The 16,839-nt window shown below is 34.8% G+C and overlaps 3 protein-coding genes across 3 annotated transcripts; all 3 read right to left on the minus strand.

The window, feature by feature from the left end:
• Positions 1–712: 712 nt before the first annotated feature.
• Positions 713–8,815, minus strand: LOC123895787. The gene is made up of 12 exons (XM_045946274.1): positions 8,497–8,815; positions 8,071–8,225; positions 4,138–4,420; positions 3,821–4,048; positions 3,157–3,411; positions 2,405–3,075; positions 2,128–2,322; positions 1,923–2,027; positions 1,755–1,821; positions 1,567–1,662; positions 1,381–1,483; positions 713–1,253 (listed from the first exon to the last, which is right to left on the minus strand). The coding sequence occupies exons 3-11, from the start codon at positions 4,411–4,413 to the stop codon at positions 1,391–1,393; spliced, it is 1,986 nt and encodes a 661-aa protein (XP_045802230.1). The 5' UTR covers positions 4,414–4,420; positions 8,071–8,225; positions 8,497–8,815; the 3' UTR covers positions 713–1,253; positions 1,381–1,390.
• Positions 4,631–7,886, minus strand: LOC123895793. The gene is made up of 2 exons (XM_045946280.1): positions 6,625–7,886; positions 4,631–6,491 (listed from the first exon to the last, which is right to left on the minus strand). Exons 1-2 carry the CDS (start codon positions 7,884–7,886, stop codon positions 4,631–4,633), a joined length of 3,123 nt encoding a protein of 1,040 aa, XP_045802236.1.
• Positions 8,816–13,852: 5,037 nt separating the features above from the next.
• On the minus strand, positions 13,853–15,563 carry LOC123902614 (isoleucine N-monooxygenase 2-like). The gene is made up of 2 exons (XM_045952382.1): positions 14,607–15,563; positions 13,853–14,485 (listed from the first exon to the last, which is right to left on the minus strand). The coding sequence occupies exons 1-2, from the start codon at positions 15,561–15,563 to the stop codon at positions 13,853–13,855; spliced, it is 1,590 nt and encodes a 529-aa protein (XP_045808338.1).
• Positions 15,564–16,839: the final 1,276 nt, after the last annotated feature.

Raw genomic sequence — 16,839 nt, forward strand, 5'->3', positions numbered from 1 at the left:
TCGTATTCTATACTCAGACAACTTAGCTGATGACTGTGTATTTTAAAGATTTATCAAGCCACTACTAAATTTGCAAGTTTTTCAACAGTTGTGCATTCACTAGTGCAGAAAGGGGATTCCACTACCGGCCAAATAGGGATTCCACTACTGGCCGCGGCCGGTAGTAAACACACTCGTCGTTGTAAGTCAATACTTTCCACGACGGGTCTTTTTATACCCGTCGTGGTATGTCAGGTTTCTACTGTATTATTAATTAAATTTATGAGGATTCCACGACGGTTTTTACAAATACCGGTAGTGGTATGTATGAGATTCCACTACGGGTATTTTCAATATCCGTAGTGGTATGTATGGTTTTCATTTTTTTTTTTTAGAGTCTGGGATTCCACTACCGGTATTTGTAAATACCGGTAGTGGTATGTATAGTTTTCATTTTTTTTTTTTTAGAGTCTGGGATTCCACTACCGGTATTTACAAATACCGGTAGTGGTATGTATGGTTTTCATTTTTTTTTTTTTAGAATCTGGGATTCCACTACCGGTATTTGTAAATACCGGTAGTGGTATGTATGCTATTCCATTTTTTTTTTTAGAATTGAGGATTCCATTACGGGTAATTACAAATACCCGTAGTGGTATGTTAGTTTTCACTACTGATTGTTATAAATATCAGTAGTGGTATGTTAGTTTTGTAACATGACCAAATTACAAATATCCTGTGCCTGCATATTAGTAGTGGTGTGTAGTTTTGTAACATGACCAAATTTCATCACAGACCCCAAAGAATGAGCCATTGCTGCTAGTGCTAAAGCTATATGTTAAAAATCAGTTGCACTAGCAACCAATAACCACACAACAATTGCCTTTAAATTTCCAACATCTTGATGCAAATTAGATAAGAAAGTAGCAAGATCATTTCCATCAAACAATTCATGTGCAGTTAAACTATGCTTCTCAGCAACAGCATCATAAAATTCCATCACCTGATAAACAGTCCTAAAATACCAATTCCTAAAATACCAATCCTAAAATACCAATTCCTAAAATACCAATTCTAAAATACCAATCCTTCATAAAATACCAATTCCATCACAAAAATACCAATTCTAATACCAATTCCTTCATAAAACCATCCTAAAATAGTCCAAAATAAACAGTCCAAAACAGTGAGATGCACATCCGAGCCAAAATACCAATTCCATCACCTGATCTGCTTCCAAGACTCAAACTAAAGCTAATAACCAATTCATCACCCTGCAGAATCTCAAATTTGACAGAAACAAAGTTCAAATAAACAAGTGTAAACTAAAATTGCTGCAATGTATTGAATAGACCAATTTGCAAAAACAAAGTTCAAATAATTAACTATTCTATAACTCACCAGATAAATCTTAACCCTCCAATAACTCCAAAAAATATGTTGACCAACGTAATCGCAATTCATACATCTCCTCAGCTGTTAACTCTTTTGGGTCATTAAATACCTACAATAAGTAAATAATAATATAAAACTATTCTTGACTCGGTTATAAAAAATTATTGATGTATAAAAAATAAAAATTATTACCTCCATCCAAGAATCAGTTATCTTAGCAGTGACAATGTCCAACATATTTTTCATTACATAGTATCCACAGTCATTTGAATTATATTGTTTCCTCGCCTACAAATTATATATAGTAACATTTGATCAAAAAATACCACACTTACTTATCAAAAAAGTAAATATATATAAAGTTAGAATACCACACTTACTTGTGGATAAAGCCATACGGTATTGTTCTTTCTATTGCCATTCGCCATTTGATCAACCGTAAAAACACTAATTCATAAGAAAAAAAAGCCGCATAAAATCATATAAAATTTGTAATAATTTATGTTTATAGTATATAACCAAAACCCCTAAAGTATAAACTTAATTACCTTGAAACAATTTTCTCCATTATTGGATTAAGTTTCCAATGTAGTGAACAAATAACAACCACGGTATTTATCTTTGGACAAAGTATTATCAACTGCCAATGTCCTCTGTACGCGTGCGTGGAAGAACAGTATTATATTGTTAATAACTATGAGTTATAAAAAATAAATAAGTATTAAAAAAATACACAAATTCATACAAACTTACCCATGGTTAAATGGTAATAATTGACACTCTTTCTTTTCATTTTGTAACTTATGCTGGATGTATTTCTTGCATTTACTTTGAGATATTCTCTGATCACTTTTTTTCCCAGCATCACCAACAATGTTCAGAAAAGTTGGTTCCAAAATTCCATATACATTTGTGGTGTTGTTTTCAATGCATAAACGATGAATGTACCTGAATATAATTTTAAAGTTAGGAGAGATATATAACATATTAACAGATATTGAGATAGTAGTAAATAAGAAAGTACACTAACGAGCACCAAACACTTAGAGTACTCATGTCGAGCCAAATAAAACCCACCAACAACTCTCTTATACACTTGCAAGACATGAGAAAATTAGTACACATTGAACAATGAATTAATTCTACATCCAAATGATCATCACCCCTTTTCAGAACCATCATTAACAATTTCTGAACATCGTCCATGTTATCTTGAGCCTCTGCTACCGGTGCAGGAGAACGACTTCCTTTTGCGCTTTCAGTGACAACAACCTCCTTGAGTTCATTTTGCATCTTGACCGGTGCAGGAGAACAACTCCCTTTTGCGCTTCCGGTGACAACAAGTTGTTCAGTTTGCGCTTCAGGTACCATGACTCTATTATTTGTATCAGAGGTTTGGGATAAACCCATGGACTTTAGTGTCTCCATAAGAGAATCTTGCATCATCTTACGCTCTTGCGCCAACTTTTCCTCAAACTTAGCTTCCAAATCTGCTTTAAATGCTGCTAGTTGCTCTTTGACATCTATACCTTGACTTTGACGTGAAACCTTTGATCTTCCCCAGTAAGTGGTAATGTTATGTTTTTTTCCAACACCACGAACACTACCACCATGCTCAGGTGTTCCAATGGCTTCTGTTAGGACATCGTGACGTCTCGTTGGAACAAAGTCACCCTTTTTTGAGTCTTCAACAATTTTCTCCTACAACATGCACAAACAAAGTCACAATATAGTAAATAATTGTGTTACTTGAAGCAAAAGCATGATTATAATGTTACTTACAATTTTCTCAGCAACTTTTTTTACAGGCTCGGATGTGAATTCTCCCCCTTTCTTTTGTCGTGCTCTCGTCCATGTCTCATAGCGTTCCGGTGGAGATGGATGACGATCATCATCAGTTAAGCCAGAACTATCTTTCGATAAGGACAATCTCTTTTCATTGATCATCTGCTCCTCGAGCCTCTTATACCCTCCACGGGATAACACATGTGGGTAAACATTCTTTGCATGATTCTCCCTACCCTTTTGACTTTTTTCCTATTATAAACTCAAATAATTAGTAATGTAAAAATCACATTCAGCAGTTTCAGCAGTTTCAGCAGACTTAGGCAATGTTAAAGACAGTTTCAGTCAAGTTTCAGTCAAGTTTCAGTTTCAGTCAAGTTTCAGCAGACTACCAACAATGTTAAAGACAGTTTCAGTCACAGTTTCAGCAGTTTAGGCAATGTTTTAACGCAGTTTCAGCAGAATCACAGTTTTAGGCAATGTTAAAGACAGAAACAGCAGTTTTCGCGCGGTTTTAGCGCAGTTTTAGCGCGGTTTTAGCGCAGTAGCAGCAGTCAAGACATAAAAATCACAAAATCACAAATCACAAAACACAATATTTAACACAGTAGCAGCAGTAGCAGCAGTCAACACAGTTTAATGATTTTGAAATTACACTAACCTTAAAATCAGAGGTCTGTCGATACTTCACAAACTCTTCCCATATATCTTTTTTGATGTAAGGATACTTGACGTATGGAGGAACGTCATCTGGTTTGGGGTCTGTGATATAAGTTCTAGTCAACCGTGATTTAAAATCTTTCCACCGCTCCGCCGCATAGTGAAACCATATTTTCTTAAAATGATCATTCCTTTTTGCATCATCAAACTCGGGTATAACAAAAATAGCCTAAAATATTTACATTAAAAAATTTGGTGTTAGCATAAGATGTATTTGATATGATAATAAAATATAACAAAATGTTGAATTTCAAATACCTTAATATCTGTCCACATAGCATTTTTTACTCCTTCAGGTATATGTTTCCACAACTCTTTCGCAATACTGCATCTTTCTCGAGTAAGAAGTGCTACGTAACTCTTAAAATGGGAGGCATTGTTACCATAACACTCTCCAGTTTCTAGATCAAACTGGAGAGGGATCTTTATACCCGTTTTACGAACGTTTTCAATTGCTTTCAACATAGTGGGACCTCTAACACTTTTTTTATTACGTTGACTAGTTTCAGCAGAGTTGTCGGTTGAATCAGCCATATCGTATCTGTTTAAGTATTTAAACAATAATCAAAATAAAAGGAGAAAAGCAATTACATAAGCAGTAGCAGAAGTTTTTTTTTCAAAACATAAAAGCTAAAAACTAACAGTACATATTCAAAACATTACAGATGCATTACATAAACAGCACATCAAAACATAATCAAAATAAAAGGAGAAAAGCAATGATATGCTAGCATCTGCAGCTTTTTCTTCTCTAATCCCATATTCCTTCGTCATGATCTAAACGAATAGCTGCATGCACATCATCCTCTTCGTTTTCTTCAATGAAGGTAGGCACATCTGATGAGAAAGGAGGAATTTCGGAAATATCAAGCTCTTGATTTTCATAACTACCATGCACATTTTTTCCTTGTAGAACCACCGACCACCGTTCATTAGAAGGATCTTTGACATAAAACACTTGTTTTGCTTGGGATGCCATGATGAAAGGTTCGTCTTTATAAGCTAACTTGCAAAGATCAACTATTGTAAATCCTAATTCATCAATTCTCACACCATTGTTGATATCAATCCATTTACATTTAAATAAAGGCACTTTAAACACAACGTAATCAACCTCCCAGATCTCTTCAATCACCCCAAAGTAGGGTGTAGATGCCATAACCGGATTTTTATCTTTGGAACTAGAGAAGTGCATGGACTCTGCCACAATCATAACCCCACTATTTTGCATGGTACTGCGGTCATCCTTTGATTTTGTATAAAAGGAAGTTTTGTTAATATCATATGCACTCCAAGTCAATATGTTACATTTAGGCTCATAGGACAACCACTTTATTGTATCGGAAACACTATCATCTTGGCAGACCTTTTCTTTAAACCACTCTGAGAATTTCTTATTATGCTCTCTTAACACCCATTTTTCATTCATCTTATCGTGCATTTTCTTTATGATGCTTTTGTGAGCAGACAAGTAAGGTTGAACTTCATCAGTGTTATTCAATATATACAAATGCGCTTGAAGAATTATATCAATATGCATGCTCTTGACATTTAAACCTTGCGTGCCCACACCGTCACATCTTCCATCATGACGAGACTTGGGAACCCCTATAGCATCCACTTCTGACAAATAGTTTGAACAAAACTCAATAGCTTCTTCTGCAATGTACCTCTCAACAATCGAAGCTTCCGGACGGTGTGGGTTTTTTGTATACCCTTTTAGGATCTTCATGTATCGCTCTATTGGATACATCCACCGTAAATAAATTGGGCCACACAATCTAATCTCCCTTACTAGATGAACAATCAAATGAACCATAATGTCAAAAAATGAAGGAGGAAAATACATCTCCAATTGACACAAGATAACTGCAGCTTCGTTTTCCAACTCGTCTAACTTCAATGGATCAATTGCTTTACAACATATTGCATTGAAGAATAAGCACAACCTGCATATAGCTTTCCTAACATTATCGGGCAATATCCCACGAATAGCCACAGGTAGTAGTTGTTGCATCAAGACATGACAATCATGAGATTTTAAGCCGATTAATTTGAGATCTTTCATTGATACAAGGCTCTTGACATTTGACGAGTAACCATGTGGCACTTTGATACTTTGTAAACACTTGCAAAAACTTGTTTTCTCGTCTTTAGACAAAGTGTGACACGCGGGAGGCAAATATGTCTTGTCATTGATTTTTTGTGGTAATAACTCTTGTCGTATACCCATCAAATCCATATCAAGACGAGCATGTGCACCATCTTTTGTCTTGCCTTTAATGTCGAGAAGTGTTCCAATTACACTATCACATACATTTTTCTCCACGTGCATCACATCAATACAATGTCTTACATCAAGACTAGACCAATATGGAAGATCAAAGAACACTGACCTCTTTTTCCATATACTTTTCACAACAGGCTGCTTTTTCCTTTTGACACTTTCACTTTCGGCTTTTGGCACTTTCGCTTTTGGCACTCTCCCTTTTGGCTTTTGGCACTTTCCGAAGACAACATTAATGTCTCGTTGTCGTTCATAAACTTCCTCTCCAGTTAAGGGCGTTGGAGCAACACCATTCTCTTGGTCTCCGTCAAAAGCTTTTCGCAATCTACGATATGGATGATAACGATTTAGAAATTTTCGGTGGCCAAGATAAACAGTCTTCTTTCCATTTTTCAGTTGCTTATAACATGTTTTTTTTTTCACATATGGGACACGCATTATGCCCTTTAACGGAATACCCAGACAAATTGCCGTATGCCGGAAAGTCGTTGATGGTGCAAAACAACATGGCACGCATGTTGAACTGTTCACCAGAATACGAATCAAAAACATCCACTCCTTCCTCCCACAACACTTTCAAATCATCAATTAGTGGACTTAGATAAACATCTATGTCATTTCCTGGTTGTCTTGGGCCTGAAATCATCATCGATAACATAATATATTTACGCTTCATGCACAACCAAGGAGATAGGTTGTAAATCATCAGGAGAACAGGCCATGAACTATGGTTAGTACTTTGATTACCAAACGGATTCATTCCATCAGTAGCAAGTCCAAGTCTAAGGTTTCTCGACTCTTTGCCAAAATTTGGAAACAAAGAGTCAATTTTCTTCCATTGCAAAGAATCAGCTACATGGCGAATTTGGCCATCACATTTTCTCTCTTCTGCATGCCATCTAAGATTCTTTGCGTCATTTGCATTAGCAAACAATCTCTTGAACCTTGAAATTATTGGTAGGTACCATACGACTTTCGCGGGAGGACCCGTTTTGGTCACCTCATCATCACTAGAATCACCATCTTTCTTTTTGTAGCGAGACGCCTTACATGTCGGACAATGATTATAGTTTACAAACTCTTTTCGGTATAATATACAATCATTAGGGCATGCATGTATCTTTTCATACTCCAAACCCATTGGACACAATACTTTTTTCGCCTCGTAATAACGATTTGGCATTACATTACCTTCTGGAAGCATTTGTATCAACAATTCAAGCAATTCAGTGAAACTTTTGTCGGTCCACCCATTTTTTGCTTTCAAATTAAACAATTTTAACACCGCAGACAAACGGGTAAAATTTGTGCATCCCGGATACAATGGTTCATCCTTGTCACTGCATAAAGTTTCATACACATGCGCCCTCTTAAACGAATCTTCTCCAATATCACGCATCATGTCTTCCAGTCGATCATCGATATCCACACTACCACTTTCTCTATGGGACACACTTGGCGTTGCAACTACTTCACCGTGCCATATCCATTGTGTATAATTTTGACAAATCCCGTCACAAATTAGATGATTCATGATTTCTTTCTTAGTACGTTTTGGTTCTTTATTTGCACAATTTATACACGGACATAGAAAAAGTGGAGGAAATTCAGGAGGAGGACGTTCTAGTTCAGCATTACTTTCCGCAAACTGTAGAAATTCCATCACTCCATGTCTGTACTCAGTACTTAATCGATTAGCTCTCATCCAACTACGGTCCATACCTACGTTTCGAAATTTATGCATTCTAAGTTAAAGGAATGACTAGGTTGTTACTATTGCGAAACATTCTCTCGCCCTATTTTAATAAAAATTCATAGCCTATAACAGAATGACTAGATTATGCATTCTATTTTAATAAAAATTCATAGCCTATAGCTTCTATGTTTTGAAATAGAATCGGTACCTGTAGATGAGACCGTGATTGAACCTTCTAACTTCAAACAAAGATGACAACACCAAAAAAGAGCAACACCAGCCCCTGCACAGCACAAGCAACACGCAGGAGCAGCAATCACCGCCTAACGCAGGAGCAGCAATCACCGCCTAACACAGCAACCCCTGCACAGCACAAGCATTGATAATTTTATAAATATGTTTATACAAAAAGAATGAAAACCCACACAAAAAAAACACAGACCCACAAGCAGAAGAAGAATGAAAACCCACACAAAAAAACACAGACCCACACAGAAATGAACATCACAGACCCACGAAAACGACGTGAATGAAAACGAATGAAAACCCAAGCGAATGAAAACGAATGAACAAGAATGAAAATGAATGAAAACGAAAACGAATGAAATTTGGAGGAAGTTTGATTTATTCATACCTTTACCGAATAAAAACGAAGAAATTTGGAGGCGATTCAAGCATTCTAGGGTTTGGAGAATGAAACCGAATGAAATTGGAGAGATTGGAGAATGGAGAATGGAGAATGGAGAGATTGGAGAATGATTGGGAAATTGGAGTGTTTGATTTGAAGAACTTGGGACGATTTGGAAGAACTTGGGACGATTGAGAATGGAGAGTTTGCAGTGGGAGGGAGATTGAACGCGTATGAAAATTGGGAATGAAAATAACAATATGAAAAATATAATAACACTATTAGGATTCCACTACCGGTGAATCCTAGATCGGTAGTGAAAAGTGGGAATATGAAAAAAATAATAACACTATTAGGATTCCACTACCGGTGAATCCTAGATCGGTAGTGGAAGATAATTAAAACAAATTTGTACGTAATTACGACATTGCCACCGTGTCTACTTTCCACTACGGATTTAGCAAAGCCGGTAGTGAAATCCCTTGTCTCTGAACTTTCCACTACCGTTTTAAAAATATCAGTAGTGGAATCCTTTGGTCAAATGTATTTCACTACTGGTATTCACATACCGGTAGTGGTATCTCCAAACCAAAAGTCATTTTTCTACTAGTGATTAAGGTGCAAAGATCATCATATCAAGTATGAAAACGAGAATTTCCAAAAATTTCACCAATCCTATAGCTATATCGCTCTAGTCCTAAAACATGTAACTACTCGTAACAATTGCATGCATGCTAAATTTTTTATTTTATTTTTTATTTTTTTTAATTGACAGAAAAATAAAATAACTAAATGTTCCCCCCACACTTAAAACAGACATTGTCCGCAATGTATAACAATAATCATTAAGCGAGAATATGGAAGGAACACACCCAAGGGTTAAGGTGTAGCAGCTGGAAAGTCCATGTCCGGCGGTTTAGGTGGAGGCCTTGCTGCACTACGAACACATGAAATAGGGAAAAGTAAATACCAGGTGAACTTGGATATCAGTAAAAAATCTAGTGGCTTAGGAGGAATAGCCAACACATATGTTAAACCTGCACTAACAAAAGTATGGAAATCAGAAAATCCACATGTAGGTTGTGAGTCAGATAAAATAGGTGGAAGAGATACACAAATGGCGAAAGACCACTGCATGTTGCACGGCTTAAGTAGAGGTTCTATCAACAATTTTTTTGCTATAGACAATGTTTTCTTCCGACTAAAATCCACATTTTTTGTGTCAACGTCAAGCGTTATTGAATTTGTTTGAATTTGTGCACAAGTGGTTGTCGGCATCAAAATATCTTCACCTAAAATAACTGCACTGATCTCATGACAAACATTACAAACACCACATTCACAAGCAATAATTTCAAAAGATTTATCTACTTCAAGAGAAGTATATAATTCATCCAAATCAAAATTTTGTGGTGTAATATTCTCTTTCATGCATTCACTTGAGTTTGTGTTATTTATTTTATGTTCATCAGATGAAACAAACAATGTTTTAATGGGCTCACCTGAAGATTCATCAAGATTTGCATCACATTGTATTACCTCCATTGGTGCAACAAATTGTACATCATCATTAAACATCTTGTTCGCTTGAATTTGATGGGCGGTGGAGACTAATTGCTGAACTTGGATTGCTATATCTTGAAGAGAAGATTGGACATGTTGAAATTGCAAATTACTTTCAGCCATCTGCTTGATATAATCTTCCCAATAGGATCGTGTTTCAGATCCCAACGATTCATTTGTTGAAACTGTTGATGTGGCCAAATAGGTTGTTCTTCAAGATATGAATTATGTTCGCAATATTGTTCTTGAAAATTACCTACAAATTGAGTCTCACCACAAAAATTAGTATACAACATAGGACATGCATCATTACGATGAAAATTTGAAGAGCAAATAGTACAAATCGCAAGTGGGATATGGTTTTGAATGCATGCTTGTTGTTCGCTTGCTTCCATCAAATTAATAAGGTAAGCCAATTCCTCCAATGAGCTACCCATGTTTATAATTTTTTTTTTATTTAGGTTTTTTTCTTTTTGTTAAAAAAAATGAAGAGAAAAATTAAAAACCGTGTCAAATAAAATCTAAAAAAAATAAAATACCACCTAAAATCTCTAAAAAACAAACAAATCTAAATATAATTTTTTCGGATTTTTTTAAATAAATGGAAAATTAAAAAAATATATATATAAAGCGGTCTAAACGAAGGAATTCTGGATTTTCAGCCTGAAATTTCGTATCTATGATACGAAAGTATTATTTTCTCGATTTGTTTCTGATTTTGTGACCAAATTTCGGGCCAATCTGAACAGTTGACCGAAAACAGAATTTTTTTCAGCTTCAATTCAAAATTCAACGTCAGAACATGTAACACACCAAAAACGCAAAACAAATGTTAGTGATGTTAGTTGATTCTTAATTTTACTAATTCTAATCAGAGATCCTGGGCAACAGCGCCAATTTGATTGTTGTCGTGCGCGGTCAAAAATAAGTATTATAATTATAAAACGTAGTAATAAGGTAGTTAAACCTTGGTCGTCTCACAAGGACCTCTGATATGATAATTAGTAAAAATAAGAATGATGAATAACACAATTAAATATGGGGTTTTGGGTTTGTTTAGATCGAAAGAGTATAAGAAATTCAATTGATAAAAAGACGATCAATCCATTGGTTTTAGGAAAACTTCGTTTATGATTCTATCCTCGGTTCACATAAAATATTGTTTATATATTCATGTCTTGGTTGGTTTATAAGACCGATTATACAAGCGATAAACAGTTTTATATGAATTCATTCGATTAAGCAAAGAATGTGTTCAACTAACCATGGGTAGTGAACAAGCGTCACTTAGTAACCATGGGTAGTGAACAATCGTCACTTAGAACACGGTTTGTATCATGACAGAATTCGACCAACCCTTTTTTGCTAAGCGCGAAAAAACCTATATCAAATCCTATTCGAACTAATCATACAAGCGATGAATCAATCTGAAAAGTCTCACAATATATAACTCGAAACAGAGATTAAGCATCACTATATTTGAGTTTCATAAATAAATAAAGAGCATGAATTGATAGAGAAGACAATAAATAACTAAACTGAATTACTATTAAGAATTGAACCACAAGAAGTCATGAACGATGTTCCCGTATACCAATGGATCAACCTAGGGTTGCTAGTTTTCCATGAAAATGTAGCAGCCTCTATTTTTGCGTGAATAAGAATTCATGAAACCCTAGCTGTGTTTTTGCTTAAGTACTCAGAGAAAATTGGGCTTAAAAAGCTACGGGTCGAAAAACATAAGTTTGACCCGAAATTACATTATTTTCATAAAGTCTGGAACATAAACGTAAATTATTTGACTGCTTTGCGCTCCGAACTGGGTTCTGGCCTTAACATGAAAGTTGTAGCTATTTCTCTTATCTTTCCAACGTATATTTGCACACCTCAATCCGATACTCGTAGCTTAAGTTATCACCTACGGACTGAGAAGAATCAATATGCAATTAAATCCGAAAATTAATCAAAGAAATACATTAGAGCTCAATTATGACCCAAAGTTTAGAAACATGGTAAAAAGTTAATATTAGGCTAGAAAAGATTCCAATATGTCAAAGTACAAAGCCATAAAATATGTGCCAAAATGCACTGATCATGGGGGATTGTCGGAACAAGTTAACAACTTGTATGATGAACTTGATATTGAAATAAACACAAGTGAAAGAGCTAGAGTGTGTGAATTTGAAAAAGTTCACATTGAGTCCCACATTGGTTATGACACACACTTTAGTAGTGTTTATATACTAGAAGGTCACTACTTGGGGTATGCCCAATGGGTACCCAGTTTTGTAAACGGGACACACCACGCTAAATATCACACGCGCGCCGCCATCCGTCGGGTCGGGCTTGGGCTTGGTGATATATTATTTTTTAATACCCAGAAAGAAAAAATTAATTATTTTTCGTGTGCTAATGTGACCGTTTCAAAATTAATTCGCACATGTTTTATGTGCTTCGACCAAGTCTTTGTTGGCTCCCACTTTTTCCTCCTTTTGATATTCCGATTTCACAACCCGAAATCTTCATTCTTCTCTCTCGCTTCTTCCTTCTTACTTAAAAATTTATTTTTCGTTGTTTCAAAGAAAGTGGTTGTTGCCACTTCGAATTGATAATTCGATTATCAATATTAGACTGGTTGTTGTACGACCATGGAAGGTGTTTTTCTGCCCGTTTTCTACAGTGCAGTAGAGAACGGTATTTTCAGTGAACTGACTATTTTATCCTGGGGACTTCACGGTTGCTAGTCTACCTTGCACAATTTCGGTAGTGCCGTGAAACGTCTTAAAGAAAGCATATCGAACCGCGACTCGGCCAGTAAATTCTTTGTTGCTATTTTTAATCGATTTTCAAAACCGAAAACTAACACATACTTATTGTCATCTCTATATGGTAACTAAATTTTAAAGTGAAGAATATTTTGAAACCAAAGAGACTAATTAACAAAAAACTTTGACCAAAAGTACTTACCAAACATTTGTTTTCATAACTAGAAGTAGAAATTATTATTTTACGACCGTCCTTAAATTATTTTTCAGCAAACATATCATTCTCGGTAACTTAATATAATCGATAAGTCTCTATTGGCAATTTTTTTTCTTTCATTTATACCCTCGAAGTTATAATAATACATAAAATCTTATTTATTTAAATTATTTAGCATAATCTCAAAAATAACTTAATTCAAACGAGCCCTAAATAATGCATAAGCCCTAAATAAATAATGTATAATGGTCAAATGAACATTAATATTTTATTGATATTGTTTTTTTTTAATTAATTGATATGCACTGACGGTGTAAAATAATTTTACACAATCAACCAATACCAACCATGTTTTCCGCCACATCACCCCACTTTCTTGACATGACAAAATGATGGTTGTTTATTGGACGATCGTGTAAAACTATTTTACACTGTCAGTGCATATCAATTAAACTCTTTTTTTTGCTCAGCAAAGACTTCACCCTCATTCCTTTGCCTATATCTCATAAATAAATATTAAAAAATTTCCAAATTGTGGAGATGCGGGGAAACGACTTATAATTTGACACAAATATGTTTTGATAGAATGGAACATAATTTATTAATTTGAGACAAAGATAGTACTCTTTTGTCTAAATGCATCCAGGCTTGTGCAAAATAACATAATGGGAAACACATCAGGGAAGATAAAATCCTACAACATGCAACATCATCAGAAGAGAGCAAAATAAAGGACAACTACGTACATAAACGAGGAAATGAGTACCGTAGTATCCTACTTAAATTATTTTTCAGCAAACATATCATTCTCGGTAACTTAATATAATTGATAAGTCTCTATTGGTAATCTTGGCTTTGCCACTGCCACAAGTGGCTTAGCTTTTGTGGTACCTCCATGAGATTCAGAGAGATCAATGCTAGAACAGTTGGGTGGTGCACTCCAAGTGAATCCATGGAGCAACCTTGCAAATAACATAATAGTCATTGAAGATCCAAGCATGATGCCTGAACACCCACGCCTTCCGGTACCAAATGTTACCAATTCCAAACTCGGATCTGTCAAACTCACATTATACCCATCTATCTTAAGATGCCGTTCTGGCTTGAACTTCAGTGGTTCTTTCCATACTTTAGGATTTAGGCCAAGTCCTTGTCTCCTTAAATAGACATGGCTACCTTTTGGGATAAAGTAATTAGCAACAACTGTGTCTTTCATCGCGACGTGGGGAAGGTTGAAATCACAAATTGGATGGCGGCGAAAAGCTTCTCTTGCACAAGCTTTCACATAGTTGAGTTTGGGAAAATCATATTCTTGCACCAGCCTTTCTTTTCCAACAACACTGTCTAATTCTTCGGTAGCCTTTTTAAGTAGCTCAGGCTGATTAATCATTTCAGCAAGTCCCCATTCAAGTGCATTTGATGGATTATCAACAGCTGCAAGTGTCAATTCCTGTAAAATTTAACTCCACAATCATTTTCAAGACAATAATGCAAATATCAAAATAACTTAATCTGACGATCAGGACAAATTTTTGTAAACACTTATTTAAAATACTTTGTCATACTCATACCAAAACATTAGACTTAATCTCCTGCTCTGTCAAAAGGTCGTTGTTGTGAGCATCTTTTAGTGAAATGAGAACATCAAGCAAATCTTCTTTATGCGTCTTTTTCCCATTCTTCCATTGCCGAATTCTATCCTCAATTATAGGGTCATGATATTTCTTCATGATCTTACAAGCCTTCTTAATATTCTTCTCATGACCATCCAAGTCTAGACCCCTCAGACATGGCATGAAATCAGAAACAGAGAAAGCAAAAAGGTATTGCAAAACAGTAAAAACCGCTTCAACATATTCTACTTCCTTAAAGCTCGGTCCAAAATCTTCGCTACCATTTCCAAAATACCTGGTATTCAAAAGCAACCTCCTAATAACATTCCCTGTATAATGTTTTGCAGTAACACTCACATTCACAATTCCATCACCACCAATTTTCGTACATTGGTTGTAGACATACCGTACAATGTTATCGGCCTCTTCCACCCTTTTATCATGAAGCCATTGGTGTCTAAGAGGGGAAACTAATTCATTGCTAATTAATTTCTTAATTTTCTTCCATTGTTCTCCAAAGGGAGTGAGTGCAGTGGTCAGATATCCAGTAGTAACATATTCATTGGACCAACTACTCGGTCTTGAAGCAAAAATTGCATCTTGTTTTATACATATTTCACGTGCAATTTCAGGATCAGTCACTGTAATGACATGAACATTACCTAAACGGATGCACGCAATTTGCGTGTTCATGTCATTCATCATTTTTTGTATCCATCTAAATGTTGGCCTATTTGCAAGCATTTCAGGGAGGTTGCCTACTATAGGCCAAGGTGTGGGACCAGGAGGGAGTTTGGGTTTTTCAGATTTTTGGTTGCAACTTTGATGTTTGATGAGGAGTGTAGAAACAAGAAAAACGAGTATGAGACACCAAAATGATGGCAACAATTGGTCTGAAACAATAAAAGATTCCATGAGACTCAGCAATTTTGTTAAAGCTACTAGGTTTTATTTGCTTTTTTGTTGGATATAATTCAGTGCATTCTTTGTTTTATATATATACTAGATATTTAATGACTGTTTTTAAAATACTATGATTTATCAATTCAGTGCATTCTTTGTTGGATATGATGAATCAATTCAGTGCATTCTTTGTTTTAAAATAAATAATAAATGCTTTTAATTATTTTGACCAAATGACAATATTAGTCAAAAAACTCAATTAATTTTTTTCTATTGAATTTACTTATGATTAAATTAAAATATTAAATATTTAATTGTGAACAATTATTTTGACTAACTCAAAAGATAATCTTTAATTTCTAAATTAAAACCATGTAAAATTTGTGAACAAATTATTTTGACTGACTAAAAAGATAATTTTGACTGACTCGTCCCAAGAGTTGGAATCCTCTCCATTTTTAATTATTTCCATTTCTTCCATTAACAAAATTTTTAAATATTGTGGAGTGCATAAAAGTAATTTGACCTTAAAAAAAATATAGTAAAAAAAAAATAATGACTGCTTTTAATTATTTTGACCAAATGATAATATTAGTCAAAAAAATCAATTTTTTTTTATTGAATTTACTTTTGATTAAATTAAAATATTAAATATTTAATTGTGAACAAATTATTTTGACTGACTCAAAAGATAATCTTTAATTTCTAAATTAAAACCATAGAAAATTTGTGAACAAATTATTTTGACCGACTCAAATTATCTTGTTCGCTTGAATTTGATGGGCGGTGGAGACTAATTGCTGAACTTGGATTGCTATATCTTGAAGAGAAGATTGGACATGTTGAAATTGCAAATTACTTTCAACCATCTGCTTGATATAATCTTCCCAATAGGATCGTGTTTCAGCCCCCAACGATTCATTTTGTTGAAACTGTTGATGTGGCCAAATAGGCTGTTCTTCAAGAAATGAATTATGTTCGCAATATTGTTCTTGAAAATTACCTACAAATTGAGTCTCACCACAAAAATTAGTATACAACATAGGACATGCATCAATACGATGAAAATTTGAAGAGCAAATAGTACAAATCGCAAGTGAGATATGGTTTTGAATGCATGCTTGTTGTTCGCTTGCTTCCATCAAATTAACAAGGTATGCCAATTCCTCCAATGAGCTACCCATGTTTATAATTTTTTTTTTTTATTTAGGTTTTTTTCTTTTTGTTAAAAAAAATGAAGAGAAAAATTAAAAACCGTGTCAATTAAAATCTAAAAAAAATAAAGTAC

The sequence above is a fragment of the Trifolium pratense genome, linkage group LG1, assembly GCF_020283565.1.
Source record: "Trifolium pratense cultivar HEN17-A07 linkage group LG1, ARS_RC_1.1, whole genome shotgun sequence".
In the NCBI taxonomy this organism is placed as follows: Eukaryota; Viridiplantae; Streptophyta; class Magnoliopsida; order Fabales; family Fabaceae; genus Trifolium; species Trifolium pratense.